The 18,445-nt window shown below is 43.2% G+C and overlaps 1 protein-coding gene and 2 pseudogenes across 1 annotated transcript; 1 reads left to right on the top strand and 2 right to left on the bottom strand.

The window, feature by feature from the left end:
* Positions 1-2,620: 2,620 nt before the first annotated feature.
* Positions 2,621-3,307, bottom strand: LOC150008874 (inosine triphosphate pyrophosphatase pseudogene; annotated as a pseudogene).
* Positions 3,308-8,654: 5,347 nt separating this feature from the next.
* On the top strand, positions 8,655-9,522 carry LOC150008873 (large ribosomal subunit protein eL6 pseudogene; annotated as a pseudogene).
* A 3,440-nt stretch (positions 9,523-12,962) lies between these two features.
* On the bottom strand, positions 12,963-17,952 carry FAM170A (family with sequence similarity 170 member A). The gene is made up of 5 exons (XM_090279046.1): positions 17,883-17,952; positions 15,435-15,575; positions 14,006-14,714; positions 13,583-13,638; positions 12,963-13,025 (listed from the first exon to the last, which is right to left on the bottom strand). The coding sequence occupies exons 1-4, from the start codon at positions 17,950-17,952 to the stop codon at positions 13,632-13,634; spliced, it is 927 nt and encodes a 308-aa protein (XP_090135172.1). The 3' UTR covers positions 12,963-13,025; positions 13,583-13,631.
* Between the last annotated feature and the right edge of the window lie 493 nt (positions 17,953-18,445).

Here is an 18,445-nt window from a genome sequence, read left to right as displayed (position 1 = left end):
CCTCTTTCTTTGCCTGGGAAGTTCCTGACAGTTTTCTACTCACACTGCAGATCTCCAATATTACTTCTTTTAAGAAGTTCCTTTGGGTCTTCCATCCCCTACTCGGTTTAAGTAATTGACCCTCCTATTTGCACCCACAAAGACCCTACTCCTTCTATCAAATGACTTATTTCCTATCTCATAATTACCTACTTATTTATCAGGCTCTCTGACTGAACTATAAACTCCTTAAAGATTGAGAAGTTTTTTTCACTATTGTATCTCAATACCTAACATAGTACCTGACACATGATAGTAACTCAATAAATACCTATTGGATGGATGGATGGATGGACAGATGGATGATTGGGAAGCTGGCCAGTTGTATGTAGTCAATTCCTATTCCATCCCTTACTCTCTTGCCTACAACCCAAATTATAACCCATTTGGGTAGTACTCCCTGGTCCTATAGCATTTGTGAAATTCCAGTAATATCCTTCCCATCTCAGACACAAACACTTCATATAATGTTTTCTTTGACTCTAGTAATACCAGTGTTACCTAAATATGCCCAGTCTTCTCATATCACATATAACACCCTCTGAGCCAGGTACAGCAGCTTCCTTCCTCAATGATATGACAGGCCACAAAATGGATGAAAATCACTTTGCCCACTTCAGGGAGCAGCATCTAGTCTTGGGTCCTGGGAAACCCATTGTCAGAAATTCACAGCATTTCTATAGCTTCAGCCCTGCTTTCTCTCTTGGAGTGAAGGTCCAAAGAGCACTCAGAGAATTTTCTGAACCTCTATAGTTGTGAACAAGCTCCACCTTTGAAATACAATCTGAATAAAACCAAATATAAAAGCCTGCGCAGTAGATGAAGCCAAGGTGTACTCCATGATTTCTCTTTTGGGAACTATGTTTCCATGAGCCATAAAAGGTAAACTTTAAACTCAGGCCTTTACCTGGTGCCCAGAAACATCCAAGCTTGGGTCTGTCTTTCTAAGACCAGATCTTCAGTCTGTGAACTTTTAGAGCCTGGCCACGCATCTAGAAATATCAGGGGGAACAAAAAAGAACACAGAATTTATTTATAAAAAATTGTGTATTTATTCTTACATGTTTAAACTTCAGTCACCTTCAAAATACTCTCCATTTGATACAACACACTTATCAAGATGATTTTTCCACTGCTCAAAACTGTTTTGGAATTCATTAATTTTGATACCTTTTAGTGCTTCTGCCATTTTTTGTTTTATATCTTCCACATCAGCAAAATGTTTCCCTTTAAGGAATTTCTTCATTGAGGAAAACAACAGAAAATGTTGTTTGGGGTGAAATCAGGTGATTAGGGAGGGTGGGGCATGCCATTTTTGGTCAAAAACTGCTAAAGACCATGCAATGTGGGCAGGTGCACTTGTAAATCACCCATCATGAAATGGGCAAACATGTTGAAAGAGTCGTTAAAAAAATTCACTGAAGCTGAATGCAGCCTCTCACAACAATACCAACTGGTACACTGATATAGATGGGTTCCTAGAACACTCACTTAGCAGGGGAAGCCTGTACACCAGAAGATAATTCCACTTTTTGGGTGAGTCCTCCCTCATATAGCAAAACTATATGTCTTTTGGAGCATCTAGAATCTTTCACATTGTCTCTGTTAAATCTCCCAGGACAGCAAAATTTTGCTCATAAAGAGTCGTCATCGGCAGCCGTCCGTCTCGAGAGACGATGGTGTAGCTTCTTAAGAGTCTATCTGCACCGCCGAGAACGGCTGTGCAGTCCGACTCGGGAGTGACACGGTATCTGTCTCCTCCCATGTTGAATCGACATCTTGCGATGACGCTGGAGTGTCCTCTCCAGTGAAGCTGAAGCTACAGAGCCTGGGCAGGGTGATATGGAGGGTCTGCTGTTGCCCATGCAGCAGACCCCCCCTCTCTTCACAGCTGAAGGGTCCAAGGGAAAGACGGAGTCAATACAGCTTGGCTTCAGGTGCGCCGCATGAGTTGCCGGTGTTGACTACAACGTCAAACCGCCTTAGGGACTCCGGCTCCGGATTTTCTGTCGGGGTTTACTCCCTTAGCCTTTCCCCTGAAGAGGTATGCCGCAAGGCAGCGGAGGTTTTTGGAGTCAGAGTTTTCCTTCTCTGATGTGCCCTGACTGGAAGATCGAACCAGCGACACTTAGCTCGCAGGCCGACGCTCAATCCACTGAGCCAAACCAGCCAGGGGTACTCATAAAGAGTAAAAGCTATGTTAATCCCAAGGTTCACAAACCTCCTCATCTCTTGTCAGTCACATGCAGCTAATTCCAGGAAGTTTTTTTTTTTTTTTTGGAGTGCCTTCCAAAATGTTTATTTGCCACATTTAAAAAAAACTAAGACTGTTTTTGTGGTTCTTCCCCAAATCTTCAATCCTGCCAAGGCCAGTTTAACACCTGATCCAAAGCCTGAAGTCTTTGGAGAAACCACTGAATTCCCAAGAGCAAGAGAATGGTGTCCCTTGCCCAAAGTTTCTCCAAACAGAGCCACCTGCTCCTCCAGACTGGGGAAGCTGGTCTGGTGAAGCTGTCAAGTCTCAATACCCCCAGGAAGTAACCCTGAAGCATATACTTGGCAGTGGGCGCGCGGGGGGGGTGTTCCTGGCTCACAGGGGAGGTTTCAGGCTAGCCTTCCCCAGATCCCCAGTGAGCATGCTCATCACTGGCCCCAAGAGAAGTCAGGCCACCAAAGTATTCCTGCAGCTCACGCAGGGCCCAGAAGCGATGGGAGATGGTGTTCTTTTCAGCTTTAGGCATCTCTGCGTACGTTTGCTCATATCCACCAGGCTGAAAGCAGGGGTCCCAGCCAAAGTCCCGGCAGCCTCGGGGTGCCACAATCCGGCCGAGGTCTGGCCCCTGAACAGGCGCACTGGCTCCCTTGCGTCCCCAGTGCTTAAAGCGAATGTGCAGAGCGCATAGGCCGACTTGTCCTCGAACCTAGTCAGGAGCTGTTGGAGACCTTCAGGTTTTAACTTCTCCAGAAACCACTTTATGTAGGAGCCAGGAAGGCGCCCAAGGGCACTGAAGCACAGACAGGTGTCTTTTACCAGTACAAGCCCCTGCACCTGGTGAGCTGCCTCCCGACACTTCTGTATGGAAATCTCATCAGGCTCCCCCTGGTACTCTGGCAGGTCAGTTTTCTGTGCCACCAAAGTACACGGAAACTTGTCGCCTAGAATCTGAATGACCTCCTCCAGCTTCTTGGCGTTGCCCGTGACAAACACGAGCTTCTTCCTGGCCAGAGAGGCCGCCATGGTGACCCTCGGTTACCTCGCAGTCCCACCGGAAGCGGAAGATTTCATTTTGAACTGGAAACATGAATGTGAGAATGAGGCAGACTTTGGGCTTCCAGACTTCCTAACAGAACATGAAGAAGAAGGTTCACCCCACCTCATGGAAGTCCAAGGAAGTATTTGGCGTCAAAATTTGGCCATGGCTTCTGAGATATCATCTATAAAGCATTCCAAGCTCTACCTCAATATCCTCTATAACTTGTGACCGTCCAAGAGCTGGTGTGCACCATCCCTTAGCTGCCTCCACCATGGCTCATAAGTAGGGTTGTCACATTTAGTCAATAAAATAAAAATATAGGACACCCACTTAATTTTGAATTTCATATAAATATAAAGTATTTTAGTGTAAGTAAACCACATCCAATATTTGGGGTATACTTTCATTAAATATGTATTCATTGTTTTTCTGTCATTCAAATTTAACTAAACCATCAATGTTTTACTGGTCAACCCAACTCATTGAAATGGTGGAAAAATCATAAGGATCCAGAGATGCCACAGAGAATCCTTGACTTCTATTTATATATATACTGAACATGAAATTTTTTCTCCAATTAATTGGCTATAATGAAGTTTATCCTCAATTTTAGGGCTTTTTCTATGCATCCTTGTCACTATCTTCTTTATTTTAAATATATGTTTATTTTTTCAACCTTAGTAAGTCATCAAAAGTATTTTAAAGTTTGTTAGACAAAGGAAGAACAACATGAATCTGAAAAATAAAGAGAACTGCCTGGTGTTTAGTAAAAAAAAAAAAAAAAGCATTAGGAAGATTGAAAAAGCCAAACTTAATAAGCAAATCTCTCCAAGGATATTTTCATAGCTTGATATCCTCCTACACTCTGAAAATATTATTGCATCAAGAATGTAGAACTGCTAACCAAATTTAAGGCTTCTTTACGATTCTCTCAAATTGGGAAATACTTCTGTACTAAGAAGTAAGCTGAGCAACTGCTCCAGGGACCTCAGCAGTTGGTGAAGCTCTTTCAAAGGCTTCAGATAGAAAAAGCAAGTTTTCCTATGGGTATCCACCTTGGCCCCAGTATCCTACACTCCCGGTAGCTGTCAATTTTAAGTAATTTCTACATATTCCCATTTTTCTGTTACTGTTTGGACTGTATCCTAGATTTGATATTACATAAATTATATTCAAGACGCTATTTTTAAAAGTTAGTATGAAATCTTGAATCTTATAGTCCCTGGCCTACCTCCATGCAGCTGCATAAGTTTTTTAAAATAGTTTAGTTAGCCTGTCTAGCAACCCCATGCTTGTTTTAGAGATGTAAAAATGTGTCACGATATTTAAAGATTTTAGTGGCAAAATCATCAAGTCTCCTAGATGGAGGTAACAGAGTAAAGTGATTAAAGGCATGGACTTTGACCTGCTCGAATGTCTCAGGCAAGTCACTGAGGCTCTGGGTATTTATCTGTATTTTATATGCACTTACCAGTCACACGGGGTTTATAATCTTACCTATTACATGGGTATGTTGTGAAAATTATGTGTGGTAATTATAAATAAAGCCATTAGAAGAGTGCCTGATGCAGAAGAAGCACTCAGCAGGTATTTACCCCTAGCTCCTGGAAATATTTCTCTATGACAAGGGCCACTTTATCAGGGATGACTCAGTGAAAGAGAGTGAACCTTAGAATCCCAGGATGCTGGAGGTGACCTGTGGAGGTGGGAGTGTGTGAATAGAAAATGGTTAATCACATTAACAAATGATTGGAAACAATTGGGGAAGGAGTAAAGAAAAAATTGTGTTATTCAATTTCTATTTCATCTGAGTTTTGACACTGAGACATCTAATATACTGTTAGGGTAATTTTTTAAAATATGGCAGGATAAATGGTTTGAAGTTTTTCTGTTATGTCTGTACTATTATTTTGGAATTGCTAGTATTCCTTGCTATCTTTGGATTTACACCTATTGAGTTAGCAGGCCACTCTGGAGGGGAGAGAGACTAGAACAGAGAAAAAGTGAAAGAAAAGGAGGCTGTGGAATGGGAGCAGCTCACAATAACCATAGACTGGGGAGGAGATGATGAAGGAAAATGAGGAAAACATCCTACCCTTATAATGAAAGGATTCTTTCTGAGGGAGGTTGGTGGTGATTTGACAAGAGAATCTACTAGAAGGGAACACACACACAAGTGCAGAGCAACCACCCTGAGCTCTCTCTGCTTGCCTCCATGCACACACTTGTCTCCAGCAGCCAGCACTTCACCGTGCCTCCCCAGCAAGAGAGGTATCCAGGGGGCCCATCCAACTTATCCTATGTCCATTGTGCCAGAACATTCATAGCCTCTGAGCTGTGAGATGGCTCAGACACATAGAGGCTGATTGTGGGGGATCATGGGGAGCCCTTGTACCTGCACATAGTGGGAACAAACAGAACCAGCTCAGAACTCTCCTTGGCCAGAGGTTTTCTGCACACAGAACAATGTAGATAGGTGTGCTTTCTCTGGTCAGGTGCACCTCACTGAGCTTGGAATTTCTTAGTATCTTATATGTCTAGAGGTCCTCCAGGTTAGTGTGATCTGGTACCAGCTGAACCCAAGCCTGCAAAACAACAAAGTTCCTGAAGGATTCTGGCAGTTGTGCGCACAATGACTTAGACCAGACGGGGCTCATCCTATGATATGATAATGACACTGCCTCATAGAGTCATTCTGTGGACTAATTAAATAGTTCATATAAATGTTTAAAAGAGTGCTTGGCTCATGGTGCTTTTTCAGTAATTGTTAGCTAATTTTTTACCATATTTCCCCTCCTTCTTAGAGAGGGTTAAAGATTAAATTCTCATGACCCCTCAAAAAAGGTATACTAATTTTTCTATTGATAATGACTCTTACTCTAAGTTTAAGAAGCCATCAAAATCTACTGTGAAAAAAACAAGGGACCTTAAAGTCTTGAGAAAAAAAGTAGAATGCTTCAAAGAGGGAAGAGGTTGGTCAAAAGACTAGGAAAAATATTACCCAGGAATGACAAGAAGGGAGAGTTCTGAGAATTCAGAACAGCAGAATGTTCAGTAAGATTCTGGGCAGCACTGTGATTAGGCCAGAAAATCTCAAAGTGGAATGTCAACTGAGAAACCTACATGGGAAGCCCAAACCTCTGGACTTACAGGTTGTTCCAAAAAGCACGTGGCAGAGATGGCTAGAATCTGTCAGGCCTGATGCATCTGTTGCAGATGGCAGTAGGTAACCTGGCTGAGCTTGTCTATGTAACTAGAGCTCATAATGAGCTTCAGCTTTATCCCCGCCTGCAACATACCACAGCCTTAAACACACACACACAACACACCTTGGTACAGATTAAGCACTAGGACCCTTTATAGTGTGTAGCAGACATTCTCATAATCCGAGAAATGGAACTGTTGCCTAAAGTTTTTTACATGGAATTTTCTTCCAATTTTTGGTGGCTGTGTTTTTTTGTTGTTGTTGTTTGTTTTCTATTTAAGTGGATTTTAAGGCTCATTTACCCCCCCCCCCAACTTTTACCTAAATCATCTTACTTGGGTATGAATCCAAAGCTCAGTTTAGGCAATTGTCCATGGATCTAGTTTGCTGAGAGGTATTTTTGGGGTAGGCTTTGTTCTTAGAAGGGTTTAAAACTCAACTGCTTTTGTGGGTTGCCAGATAGGAAAGCTTCCACAGTTGCAAGAATAGCAGCAAAGTTATTCCTTTTCAATATTCTTTAAGTTGTGAGAAATAAACTCTAAGTGTTTGTGAGGAGATTAAAAATTACTGAAATATGGGAATAGGGGAATAGGAGGGGAGTCAGGATGGTAGAGAGATGAGAAAGGGACCTTTAAAATGAGTTAACCTGAAGCTACAAAGTTAGAAAGATTATTGATGTGTGGAGACTATGGCATAAAGTGAATAGAATTTATCAGAAGTTGCTGAGAATATGGTGAGAAGCATGATTATCAAACTATAAATTCACTTCAACGGCTTATTAGGGGGACATTGGGGAATGACAGTAAGTGCTCATGAGATGACAGCAGCAGGTGCAAAGGGGTTTCAGGGGAAGATCAGTCCTGCAGAGTGTATATCAGAGGTGGACAAGTGTGACCAAGCAATGAGATCATGGGGGTACATGGTTACTTCATTGAGTGAACCCCACACCCCTGGCCAGCTTTGTAAACAAGCAGGAATTCAGGAAATACTTGAGGAACAAGAGCTAGATTTTATTCATCAAGACTTGGAAAAACACCCTCAACTTAGATCTTCTCTTTAAACACCATCTTTCCTTCTTGGGCTTAGTCTAGCCACCTTCATCACCCTCAAGCTGTGGACAAATACCACACAGCAGGATCAATCATTAGTGTCCCTAGCTACTGTGCTTCACATCTGTGTAATACCAAAGACAGTAACCAAATAATGAGCAACAAGAGTGTATGAACAAGAAGAGATATTGAAAGAGCAGAAGCATTCTGCAAGAGTGTGGCCCAAGTCAGCTATGTGTTCCTGGCATCACTTTAATTATGAACATCCTTTATGGAGAAGTTCTTAGAAAGCAGAGTCTGGCTATCAAAATTCTCTGCACCCTCACAGCCCACTTAGTGACCTCAATAACAGCTTTAGCCCCCAACATCTCTCTCTCTGTGTCTACTTACAGTTTTTGGATTCTCCTATCCTCCACATTTCTCTTGGGGTGGCCACGTTGGAAGCAGGGAGGCTCAGGCCAGCCCAAACTCCTTCAGGTACCAAAAGGGTATCCAGTATGAACCTCCTACCTTCGGAGTAGTTCCTCAGATCTTCCCATTTGGGGGATTTTTCATTCCATCTGTGCTTCAACTTGCTGGCCGGAGGTGGCCTGTTGGCAAGTGGCTAAAGGCAAGCAGCAATCCTTCAGACAGCCTGGCCCTTTTTGACTATCAGGAGGAGTCTTCAGGGATGTCCTAGGAAATACCATTTATTCTAGAGAAGGGCTGAAAACAATCCAACTGCCCAACAATGCTAGAATAAAAACTAAGTGGTGCTATATGCATATGCTAGAATAATATCAAAAAGTTAAAAAACCTAGATCTATATGAATTGACATCAATAAATCTTGAAAACACAATATTGATTGAAAGAATAGAAGATGTGACATTTCTCGTAGCAACATTGTTTCTGATATATTGCCTCAGACAAGGGAAACAAAAGAAAAAAAACAGGACTACATCAAATTAAAAAGGTTTGGCACATCAAGAAAAATCATTTAAAAAGGAAAAAAAAGAAAGAAAGAAAGAAAAGAAGATGTAAGATGTTAAGTTATATTTTAAAGATGCAATAAAAGCCATGTATTGAAAAAAAAACGATGTTAGCTTTTTTTCCCCCCATCTTGCAAGATGACAGGTGAAAAAACTGAGAAGCTGAATACTAAGGAGAAGAACCCTGAAGCCAAGAAGGTTGATGCTGGTGGCAGGGTTAAGAAGGGTAACCGCAGGCCAAGACACCTAAGAAGGGGAAGCCCCACTGCAGTCAAAACACTGTCCTTGTCAGAGGAATTGGCAGATATTCCCAGTCAGCTTGGTATGTATTCCCAAAAGGCCATGTCTAAGAGGAAGTATTCAACAGCTAAATCCAGGACTGAGAAGAAAAAGAAGGAGATATTTCTTGCTACTGTCACAAAGCCAGTTGGTAGAGACAAGAATGGTGGTACCCAAGTGGTTACACATCACAAAATGCCTAGATACTACCCTACTGAAGATGTGCCTCGAAAGCTGTTGATCCATGGCAAGACCCTTCAGTCAGCACGTGAGAAAACTGCAGGCCAGCACCACTCCCGGGACCATTCTGATCATCCTCACTGGGAACCACACTGTAAGAGGGTGGTCTTCCTGAAGCAGCTGAGTAGTGGCTTGCTACCTGTGGCTCGATCTCTGTCCCTCAATCAAGTTCCTCTGCGTAGAACACAACAGAAATGTGTCATTGTCACTTCCACCAAAATTGTTATCAGTGGTGTGAAAATCCCCAAACATCTTCACAGATGCCTACTTCAAGAAGAAGAAGCTGCACAAGCCCAGACACCAAGAGAGGGAGATCTTCAACAGAGAGAAAGAGAAATACGAGATTCCAGAGCAGCACAAGGTTGATCAGAAAGCCATGGACTCATAAAATATGCCAAAACCCAAAACTGTCCCTCAGCTCCAGGGCTACCTCTGCTCTGTGTTTGTCCTCATGAATGGGCTCTATCCTTACAAAAGGAATTTCTAAATTTTGTAAGAAAAACCTTATTAAATAACTGAATCTGTTTTTAAAAAAAGATGTTAGATTATAAGTTATGTAAATATTTAAATCAATTTTACATATTGCTTATGGATACATATATGTGTATATATGTAAACATATATGCAAGAAAATAATTAAAACATAGACTGAATAGTTGCAAGTATTTTATGTTGGTTATCTCTGGGAAAGGTGGAGATTTCAAAAAGGTATAGAAAAAGTTATTATGTGTTTTAAAGTATTACAAAATATAATAAACTAAATTTAGCCAGAGAATACATTATTTACATTCAATATTATCATTTATCTAGGAGAACTCAAGAAATTCACACATAAATAATAGAAACTAATAACATAGTTCAACAAGGCAGATGGATACAAGATCAACAAATTTTAAAAATCAATCAAGTTCTTCTACACTAGCAATAATAAACTAGAAAATATAAGAGAAAATAAGAAAAATAATATATTTCTTAAAATTAAAATGTCTCCAATCAAAAAAGTTGATTTTAGAATAGATATAATTTATGAATCAAAAATCTCTATAAAGCTAGATATCATACATAAAACACCTATGTATGCAAATGCATGGACCAAAGGTCTTAAAATCAAACAGCTAGTAATAATAATCTCTGCAAAGGAAATAGGCTTGGGAGTGAAACTGTAATATCATAAAGAGACTTTTATTTTACTTTAATATCATTTGAGGTTTTTATGAAGAGAATATTTCTATATTAGTCCTAATTTTTAAATATATATATCTGGGTAATACCGTGAAAAATTAACTGGAGATTTTTTTGGTTTTCTTTTTATTTCTCTTTGCTCCTAGATTCTCCCCATCCCGCCCCATCCAGCCCCTTGTCAGCTAAGTACTCTGAGTTTCCTGCATTAGGCAGGTAAAAACTGAGTACAAGTGAGGGAGAAAAAAAAAAATTCTTGGCCTTGAAATATTAAAAGCAAAAGCCACAGTAGAACAGTAGAGATTTCTGTGAACAAATAATAAATTTGTTCCCTGCACAGTAAGGTAAGAAAGAGAAGGAGAGAAGTATTGAGGAAGAGATCAGTGTGGCCAGGGACAAGGGACACTGTGCTTTAGGAGCATTGTGCCTAAAATCAGAATCAGTATCTAGAGGCTATCAAGCCTGCACTTGGCCACTGACTTCAGCTACCAGTCCCAGACTCAGACACTTGGGAAATTCTGAGATGGTGAGTATACATCAGGAAGGCCACCCCTGGCTGCGCCTCCCAGATAGGGTGTGTCAAAGGCTGTGGCCTGTCCTTATTTGTGAGAAGCCCCCATCTATCTTCGTTTTCTGTTCTAGTTTATTTAAGCTGATTTCAGGGAAGGGAGTTCAGTTACATCTACTTTACTAGAATCCTTCAAACTGCTCTGAAATACCTTATTCTGAGCAGACATTCAAAGTCTTACTCAAAATTCGTTTTGTCAGTGGCCCCACCAAGAGAATCTGGTGTGAAAGGTGTGTGTAGTCATCTTATAAAAGCATTCAAGCTGCAGACCTCAATCTCCCACCTAATAATGGTCAGTGTGTTCTCGTGAGATAATATGAGCTCGCTGCAACACTCTGAATCCTGCCTACAGGCCATGGTGTTATACCGCTCCATGCTTTACAGGGAAGTCTCTATCCCAGCAGGACAGCAGTGAGAAAGTTCATTTACAACCAATATCCTACCAATTTATGTGGAGTAAGCCCTAGGTGTTTGAAGCAATCAGTGGAAGAAAGAAGTCAAAAAACATTCTAAGGAAAGGAAAGGAAATGATGTAGACCTGGGAAAAGAGAGAGAGATATATAATTCCTGGTAGATTCAATAGATGATGAAAAAGAACAAAGGTGAAGATTACAGAGAACGTATACAGAGATGGTCAGAGAATGAGTATAAAAGGGTAGCCAGCATAAGCCTCAAATTCTAAAACCTTTGGAATGACAGTTAAAGGAGGTACTAGGCATCTTGAGGCTGGGTTGGCTCCACGGGTTGGTCATCTCGCAAAGCAAAAGGTCACTGGTTCAATTCCCAGTCAGGGCACATGCCTGGGTTGCGGGACAGGTCTCAGTTGGGAGTGTGCAAGAAGCCACAGATCAATGTATCTCCTTTTCTCCCTCCCTTCCCCTCTCTCTGAAAATAAATAAATAAAATCTTTAAGAAAGAGAGATGTGCATATACAGGTGATATCCCCGGCAGAGAGGCTGGGAAGCATGAACCCAGTTAAGAAGCTGGTTTATTAGTATTGCCAAAATAATAATGACAAAACTGGATCACTGGAACCATTGTTAATTTAATAAAGCCCCATGGAAGACTCCCTACACATCCTGAAAAAAGAATCCATGGGACTTTGGAATTACACTTTATTCTGCTTAAAAATCTCTGAACTTCAAATTATTGCCTTCTCATTCCTTCAGTCCCTCTAAAGCCTGGCTCTAGCCCCCTGTTCAGATTAGGAAGACACATTGCTCCCCCCTCACCTTTAAGACCACGGGCAACCTCATGTATCTTCAGTACCTCCTAGATGCCTTTAGCTCCAGTGGGTGGTAAAAGTGATGTGAGGATGAAGTTCAAAGGCGACAGGGTCAAAATCTTGAGAGGCTAGAATAGGAATTAATTTAGAAGTTAAAATATTAATGTCAGAACTGGAAATATCAGAGCTCCCTGGCTCACACTCTTAGTATAACAGTCTCTTCCCCAGTTCCTGGCTGTGGTCACAGGGCCTCTTTTTGAGGGCTGTGATGAAGTGTCATCATCTCAGGAGGAACCTGGTCCATGGACAGCTTGAAGACTGAGAAATTTCTCCTCTGTCCTGGGAGACATGCAGACCACCTTCCAGGCCTCTGAACTTTCCCTTCTTAGTGCTTTCAATCAGGACCCATTCGACCTGGGTCTCCACAGCACCTGCTGCTTTCCAAACACTCCATCTGAATTCAGTGTAGCTTGTCGTGGTGTGCAGCCTTGCAAAATAGTCACACACGAGCCTAATCAATCTGAAGAGACTGGATACTGCTGTTTCTGGAAAAGGATGGTAGATATCTTGGTGCTTATGGAAAACCTCTTTCACAGACTACTGGAGAGACAAATGTAGATGATAGATGGATAAATAGATAAGATAAGATAAGATAATATGAGATAAGATAAGATAGCTGGATGAATTTAATTTAAAAATGTATCCACTAGGTATAGTGACAGGTGGGTGCTAGAAATATTGGGGAGAACAGTTTGTAAATTATTATATATGATTGTCTAACCACTATGTTATACACCTGAGACTAATACAAAATAATATTGAACATAAACTGTAATTAAAAATAAAATGTTTAAAAAATTTTTTAATCTAAAAAAAAAGAGAATGTATCCAGGAAAGTTTTGGAAAACAGTCTTTATTGCATATAATGTTTCTATGTTAGCCTGAGTACTGGTCCCTCCATCTTCCTTCATAACACTGGCATTCTGTCTGCTACTATATCCATGATCCTCTCTTCTCCCTGGAAGTGAGAAAACGAGAGAAAGAAGAGGAAAAGACAAGAAGCAGTATGAGCCCTACTAGTCAGAGTTACCCTCCACTTTGTCTTAAAGCTCAGAGGCCATGCATAACACCACGAGTTTGTTTCCAGGTCAAATACAGCCAACTGAAGTTTCTAGAACACTTCCAGATCTCTTATAACCAACCTCATTTTCACGTATCTCCCTCTACACATTCCACTTTCTCTCCAGAGACCATGTCCATGGGCCATAGTGAGATCCTAGCTCAGGCCAAAGGCTCTCAGGTCTAAACCTCTGGTCCTGCTAAGCCTCCTGTCCTTTCCTCAGACCACTTCTGGCCCTGGAGGTCGATCATGGAGACTCTGGGAGAACGCCTATCAAAATTCTCCACTTTCTCGTAAGTCAATGAAGGTTACTTCCCGGGAAGTGTTGGGTATACCAAAAGTCGGTGCGACTCCAGAGGCACCAGGTGACCCAGTGCATCCCCGCACCCTTTCCTTGACAATTCCTCCAGGCTCATGATGTAGGCCCAGAAGACTATGCCAGCCTTAGGCCTTACCTTTCCCAATAAGGCCACACTATCTTCCAGGATCACTGGCCCAGGAATCTCAGTTGCTGTGTGGAAACCAAAACAGAGGAAGACGCCTCTTAGTTATAGAAGACAAGTGCTCTCTGTTAGCCCTTGGAAATTTTCAGAACTTCCTGCAGGAGCTGAAAGGCTCAGGATAAATTCCCACTTACAGTCATGACTTTATTAAATGCCTGAGGGCCCAGTTTCCCACCCCATCCTACAGTTGTTCCCTGATCTGATACAGCCCTCAAGTCTCCCCATGGAGGCCTGGGCCTGGCCGGGAGAGACAGTGCTCCCCGGGAGAAGGCACAGCCCCACCAGCAGCCCTAGGCCCTGCTCACTTCCTGTCCTTTGCAGAATGAAACTCCAGACATTGATTAGCTCCAGGACCTCCTCATGCCAAGGTCTTACCCTGTGGGCTGTTCCTCTTCATTTGTGTTTTCTTCTTGCTTCTCTCTTTCTTCATCCTTATCCTCCTTCTTCTCCTCCTCCTCCTTTTCCTGGATCTTCTCTGATTCCACATTGCTCCTCTGCTGAGCCATCATGAGGTGAAAGACATGGCAGCTGAAGCCCTCCCTGATTCCAAACTGCACATGCTCCTTGAGGGTCGCCAAGGTGGGGAAGACCCGGCAGCAGGCCATGCACCTGAAGCCCGTCTCCATAGTCACCAGCCAGTCAGGCGTCTTGGCCCTGGGTCTCTCCTCAGCTGCAGGCAAGCCTTGTGAGTCTTTTGACTCTACTCTTTCCTCGTGCTCTCTCACCTCAATGCCAGGCTCACTCTCAAATGGAAGGTTTCTGGTGGACACATCAGAGGGAGGCGTATCTACCCGCACGTCTTCAGAAAGGTTCACCTCTTCCATCCTCGGCTTCTTTTTTAGTGACTCTGGGGTTTCCTCTGTCCCCCAGGAGAGAGCCACACCCTTTTTCACTTGTACTTGCATGTAGTATATTTTCATGCCCCTTTTCTCTTTGTTTACATACTGAGAGGTCACACAGGTATGATAGGAAGAAGGAGATGATAAGGAGACACGTGGTGAGAGGGGAACGATCTCCACTTGTTCATGAACATGGGCTAGGGTTGATCTAGGCTGGGGACTGTCTTGAAGCAACCTCTGGATTCCTGAGAAAAGAAATTAGGAACATAAGAACATGCCTGGGGCTTTCTGGAAGCTGAGGGAACCAGTATGAATATGAGGGTTACAGGAGAGAGGGACTATGGTGTGATGTAGTTGTGTGATGAGCTTGGTGTTTGTGGTTCCTCCCAGGGGGTAGTGTATCTGGAGTCATCTGTGGTCTTCCCATTTGTGTGTGTCTGTATGTGGTGGTGAGGACTGTAGTATGTGGGTATCGGTGGGTGTGTGCTGTGAGAGGGGTGTGAGTTTATGATATCATTGCTGTGTTACTTGTGAAATGTCAACAGTGGTGTAGGAGAATGGCATTGTGGGGCATGTGTTTGGGTTTTGTGTGTGTGCTAAGAATGAATATGCACGGAGCATGGTTGTATGTGTGAGGTGTGTGGCTGGGGCTGATGGTCCTGCTCCCATGCTGAAGCTTGTGCTGAGGAACTCTGTCCTTCTCTGGAAGCAAAGGTAAAGGCCAAGCTTACATGTCCCATAAATTAAGCACCTTATACTGCAAGCACAGACCCTTCTGGCTCCTACTCCCTAAATTCCCCACCATGCTTGCTCCAAGGCTCACTCCCACAGTGAGCTCATGTCCAGGCTCTCCTGACAGCTCCGCCATCCTCCCCGGGCTCCTCTTGTTGCCCTGGGTTCCCTCTGAGGCTCATGCTCGGATCTGTGTGCCTCTCGCCATGCACCCAAGGAGCCCACACCTGTACCGCCATGGATGAGCTTGCGTGGAGAAGAAGCACAGGAGAAGTATTCGGAGGCAGAGGAGACCTCCCCTGCCCCTGCACCACAGCCTTTGGCCACCTCAGTCGATCCAAGATGAGGAACATCCTCTTCTGACTTCAAAATTCCTGAGAAAGGGATAAAAGCCTCAGAGATATGGTTGGCCGGGCGTGTTTGTGAATCATTCATTTGTCCAGCAGGTGTTTACTGAGTGGCTGGATTCTTTCAGGTGCAGTGAATACACATGGCTCAGATTCTGGTTCTCAGTCATTACTCCAATGTTTGGTTATAATAAATAATTACTTTATTGGTGTCTTATTAGGAACATACGCATGAGCAGTGACTGTGACTATGTCAGAAGTGTGAGTGTGATGTGTATCCACTAAGCATTCGGTAAGTGGGGGATTGGTGTGTTCAATAGGGTGGAAATATCTGTATCTGTGTTTATGGGGAATCTGTGTGCACACACAACTCGGGAGTGTGTGACATGTAACCTGATTAGATGGTGTTGTTTGTATTGATGGTGTATATTCACCCATTCTTTCATTCATTTATAGTATTCAGTGAGCAATTTCTATGTATCAGGAACTATTCTAGGCTCTAAAAATGCTAGCCATACTAGTAAGGGAACAGAGACACTAAATAGAAATACAGAAGTATATAATCTGTCAGCTGGTAGAAAGCATATAAGGGTTGCTAGATTCAGCAAACAAAAATACAGGACACCAGTTAAATTTGAATTTCAGATAAACCATGAGTAATTTTTTTGTGTCAATATTCCCATGCAATATTTGGGTTATAATATTTGGGACATACTCACACTAAAAAATTCTTTGTGGATTATCTGAAATGAGAATTTAACTGAACATTGTGTAGTTTATCTGTCAACCCAGATAAGGGTGGGTAAATCTGATTTTTGGTGGTTTGTGCAAAGTGGGTTTGGTATTACTACACAATGTGTTGTGTGGTTGGTGTGCATGGCATGTGACTGGTTCTTATAGGGGTATTTAGAGATACTAGGGGGCAGCTGTGTTTGTATGATAGTAGAAGATATAGTATATATTTCTCTCTAGGATAGATAGTGTTATAGATATACATACAGCCTCCAGAGTTTGGTGTGGGAGGGGAGGACAATATACACAGGGGTTGAATGAGAACATAGTATAGGAATGATGTGTGTATATACTTCCATGCTCTGTGTGCTTTAATAAAGAAGTTGTGTGTGGAGATGTGCGGGTTTTTTATGTGTGTGTATGAATGACTGTCTCACAAAACACCCTTCACAAGAGTTCTATATATACTCATATATGTACCAGGTGTCACCCAGGTCCAGGCATGATGACAGGAACCTTGTCACACAGACTATACATCTGGTGAGCACTCTACCCATGTTCTCCCCAGGGCTCCCCACCAAACACATACATAGACAAAAAGATCCTGAAGTGCAAGGGACAGACAGGGACAATCATTGCCTTGCATCCTGCCCCAGCTACTCTATGAAAAGCTGCCACTGTCCAGGCCTCCATCCCCAGGGCTCATCCTATTGTCTTCAGAGCCCCAGGCCCCATGGAAGCTGCTGGGCTCCAATTTGGGGCAGAAGCCTGGAGCTGGATCTCTGCAGTGGGCTCCATTCTGCCCCCCACCCCCCCTCCTACAAGTGACCTGCCCTTTCTCAGGGTCAGCTACTAGTTTACATTTAATGGATGCAGTCCCCATGTGGCCTGCGAAGTAACCCATGGCTCTCAGCACTCCCCACAGGGCCCTGACAGCATTCCTCACCCTCGTCCATTTGGTCTCAGTCTCTGAAAGGCCCTTCTCTCCCTTTGATCCCTGGTAAGCCCACACCTGTGGATTCACAAACTCCCATGGATTCACTGGTAAGTTCTTCCTGATGAAGTAATAAAATCGCCATGCTTTCAATATGACACCATCCCTAGACAAACAATCTCCTTCAAACAGGCATTTCACTCCTCAAGATATTTTTCAACAAGGCCTTTAACTCATTGGGTTTCTCTATCCTTTCAGGTAAAATGCACATGGATCTGTAGCAGCATCCTTTACACCCTTGCCCAGTGACCCCAGTGTCAGACCAAACAGAGAGTAGAAAGAACAAGGGGACTGAGAAAAGCCGTGCCTCTGAGTCTGTGCAAGGAGTACCGCAGCGTGCTGGGAGTCCAACACAGCTCCAGGCCCGAGCAGCCCCAGGAGAGCAGTCTCAGACCGGCGGGGCTGACTTTCTATCTGCCAGGGACATCTGGCCTCTGTGTGCCATCTCACACTGCAGGGACCCTCGGGAGGGACATGGCAGCATCAGCCGATACTGGGTCTCTCCCTCCCTACTTTATAGGTGACACGTTCTCCTCAGTCCCAGCCTCTTAGAGAAAGCTCAGTCTGGCAGTCACCCACAGGCCTCAGATAAGTTGCCCAGCACATACCTCCTCCCTTCTTGCCACTTTCCTGGGACTCTTTATTTTCCAAATGTTTCCTCTTTTGTTGCCGTTTCATAGTATCAACTAGGAGAGTCCCTTAGAAGATGCCTAATGTCCAGCTCCTCCTCCCTACAGGCTGGCCCTTCTTGGCTCTCAGGAAGTCCATTGAAATGATTCAGTACAAATGAAAAGAGGTGAGTCCCCAAGAGCTAAAGAACTCAGACCCCTCAGAGACCCTACAGCACTGCCCAGGGTTCACCGTAGTGCAGGGCTATTGAGATTCAAAGGTTGCCGGGCCGACAGCAGAACTCTCTGACCTCATGATGAACATCAGAGCATTCCGTGGACCAAGGTCCAACAGGCTTTGCCACTGCACACCCTCCCTTTTCAAGAACGATTCCTTTTTTCCCAAATGGAAGCAACTCTTGCCTGTTTCAAATGTGGCAGGATATTTTGAGACATTACTCTGTTCCTGTTTCATTTCTTTTGTTTTCTCCCTTTATTTCACCCTTTCCCTCCTGCATTCAAGTAGGTAGCAGACTCTGTGTTTGTCAGCCAGAGGAAGGGCA

The sequence above is a fragment of the Furipterus horrens genome, unplaced genomic scaffold (genome assembly GCF_987537825.1).
Source record: "Furipterus horrens unplaced genomic scaffold, mFurHor1.1.pri manual_scaffold_5, whole genome shotgun sequence".
NCBI classification, from domain to species: domain Eukaryota; kingdom Metazoa; phylum Chordata; class Mammalia; order Chiroptera; family Furipteridae; genus Furipterus; species Furipterus horrens.
The sequence above is the reverse complement of the archived record's forward strand: the minus strand, read 5'-3'. Positions and strand labels throughout refer to the sequence as shown.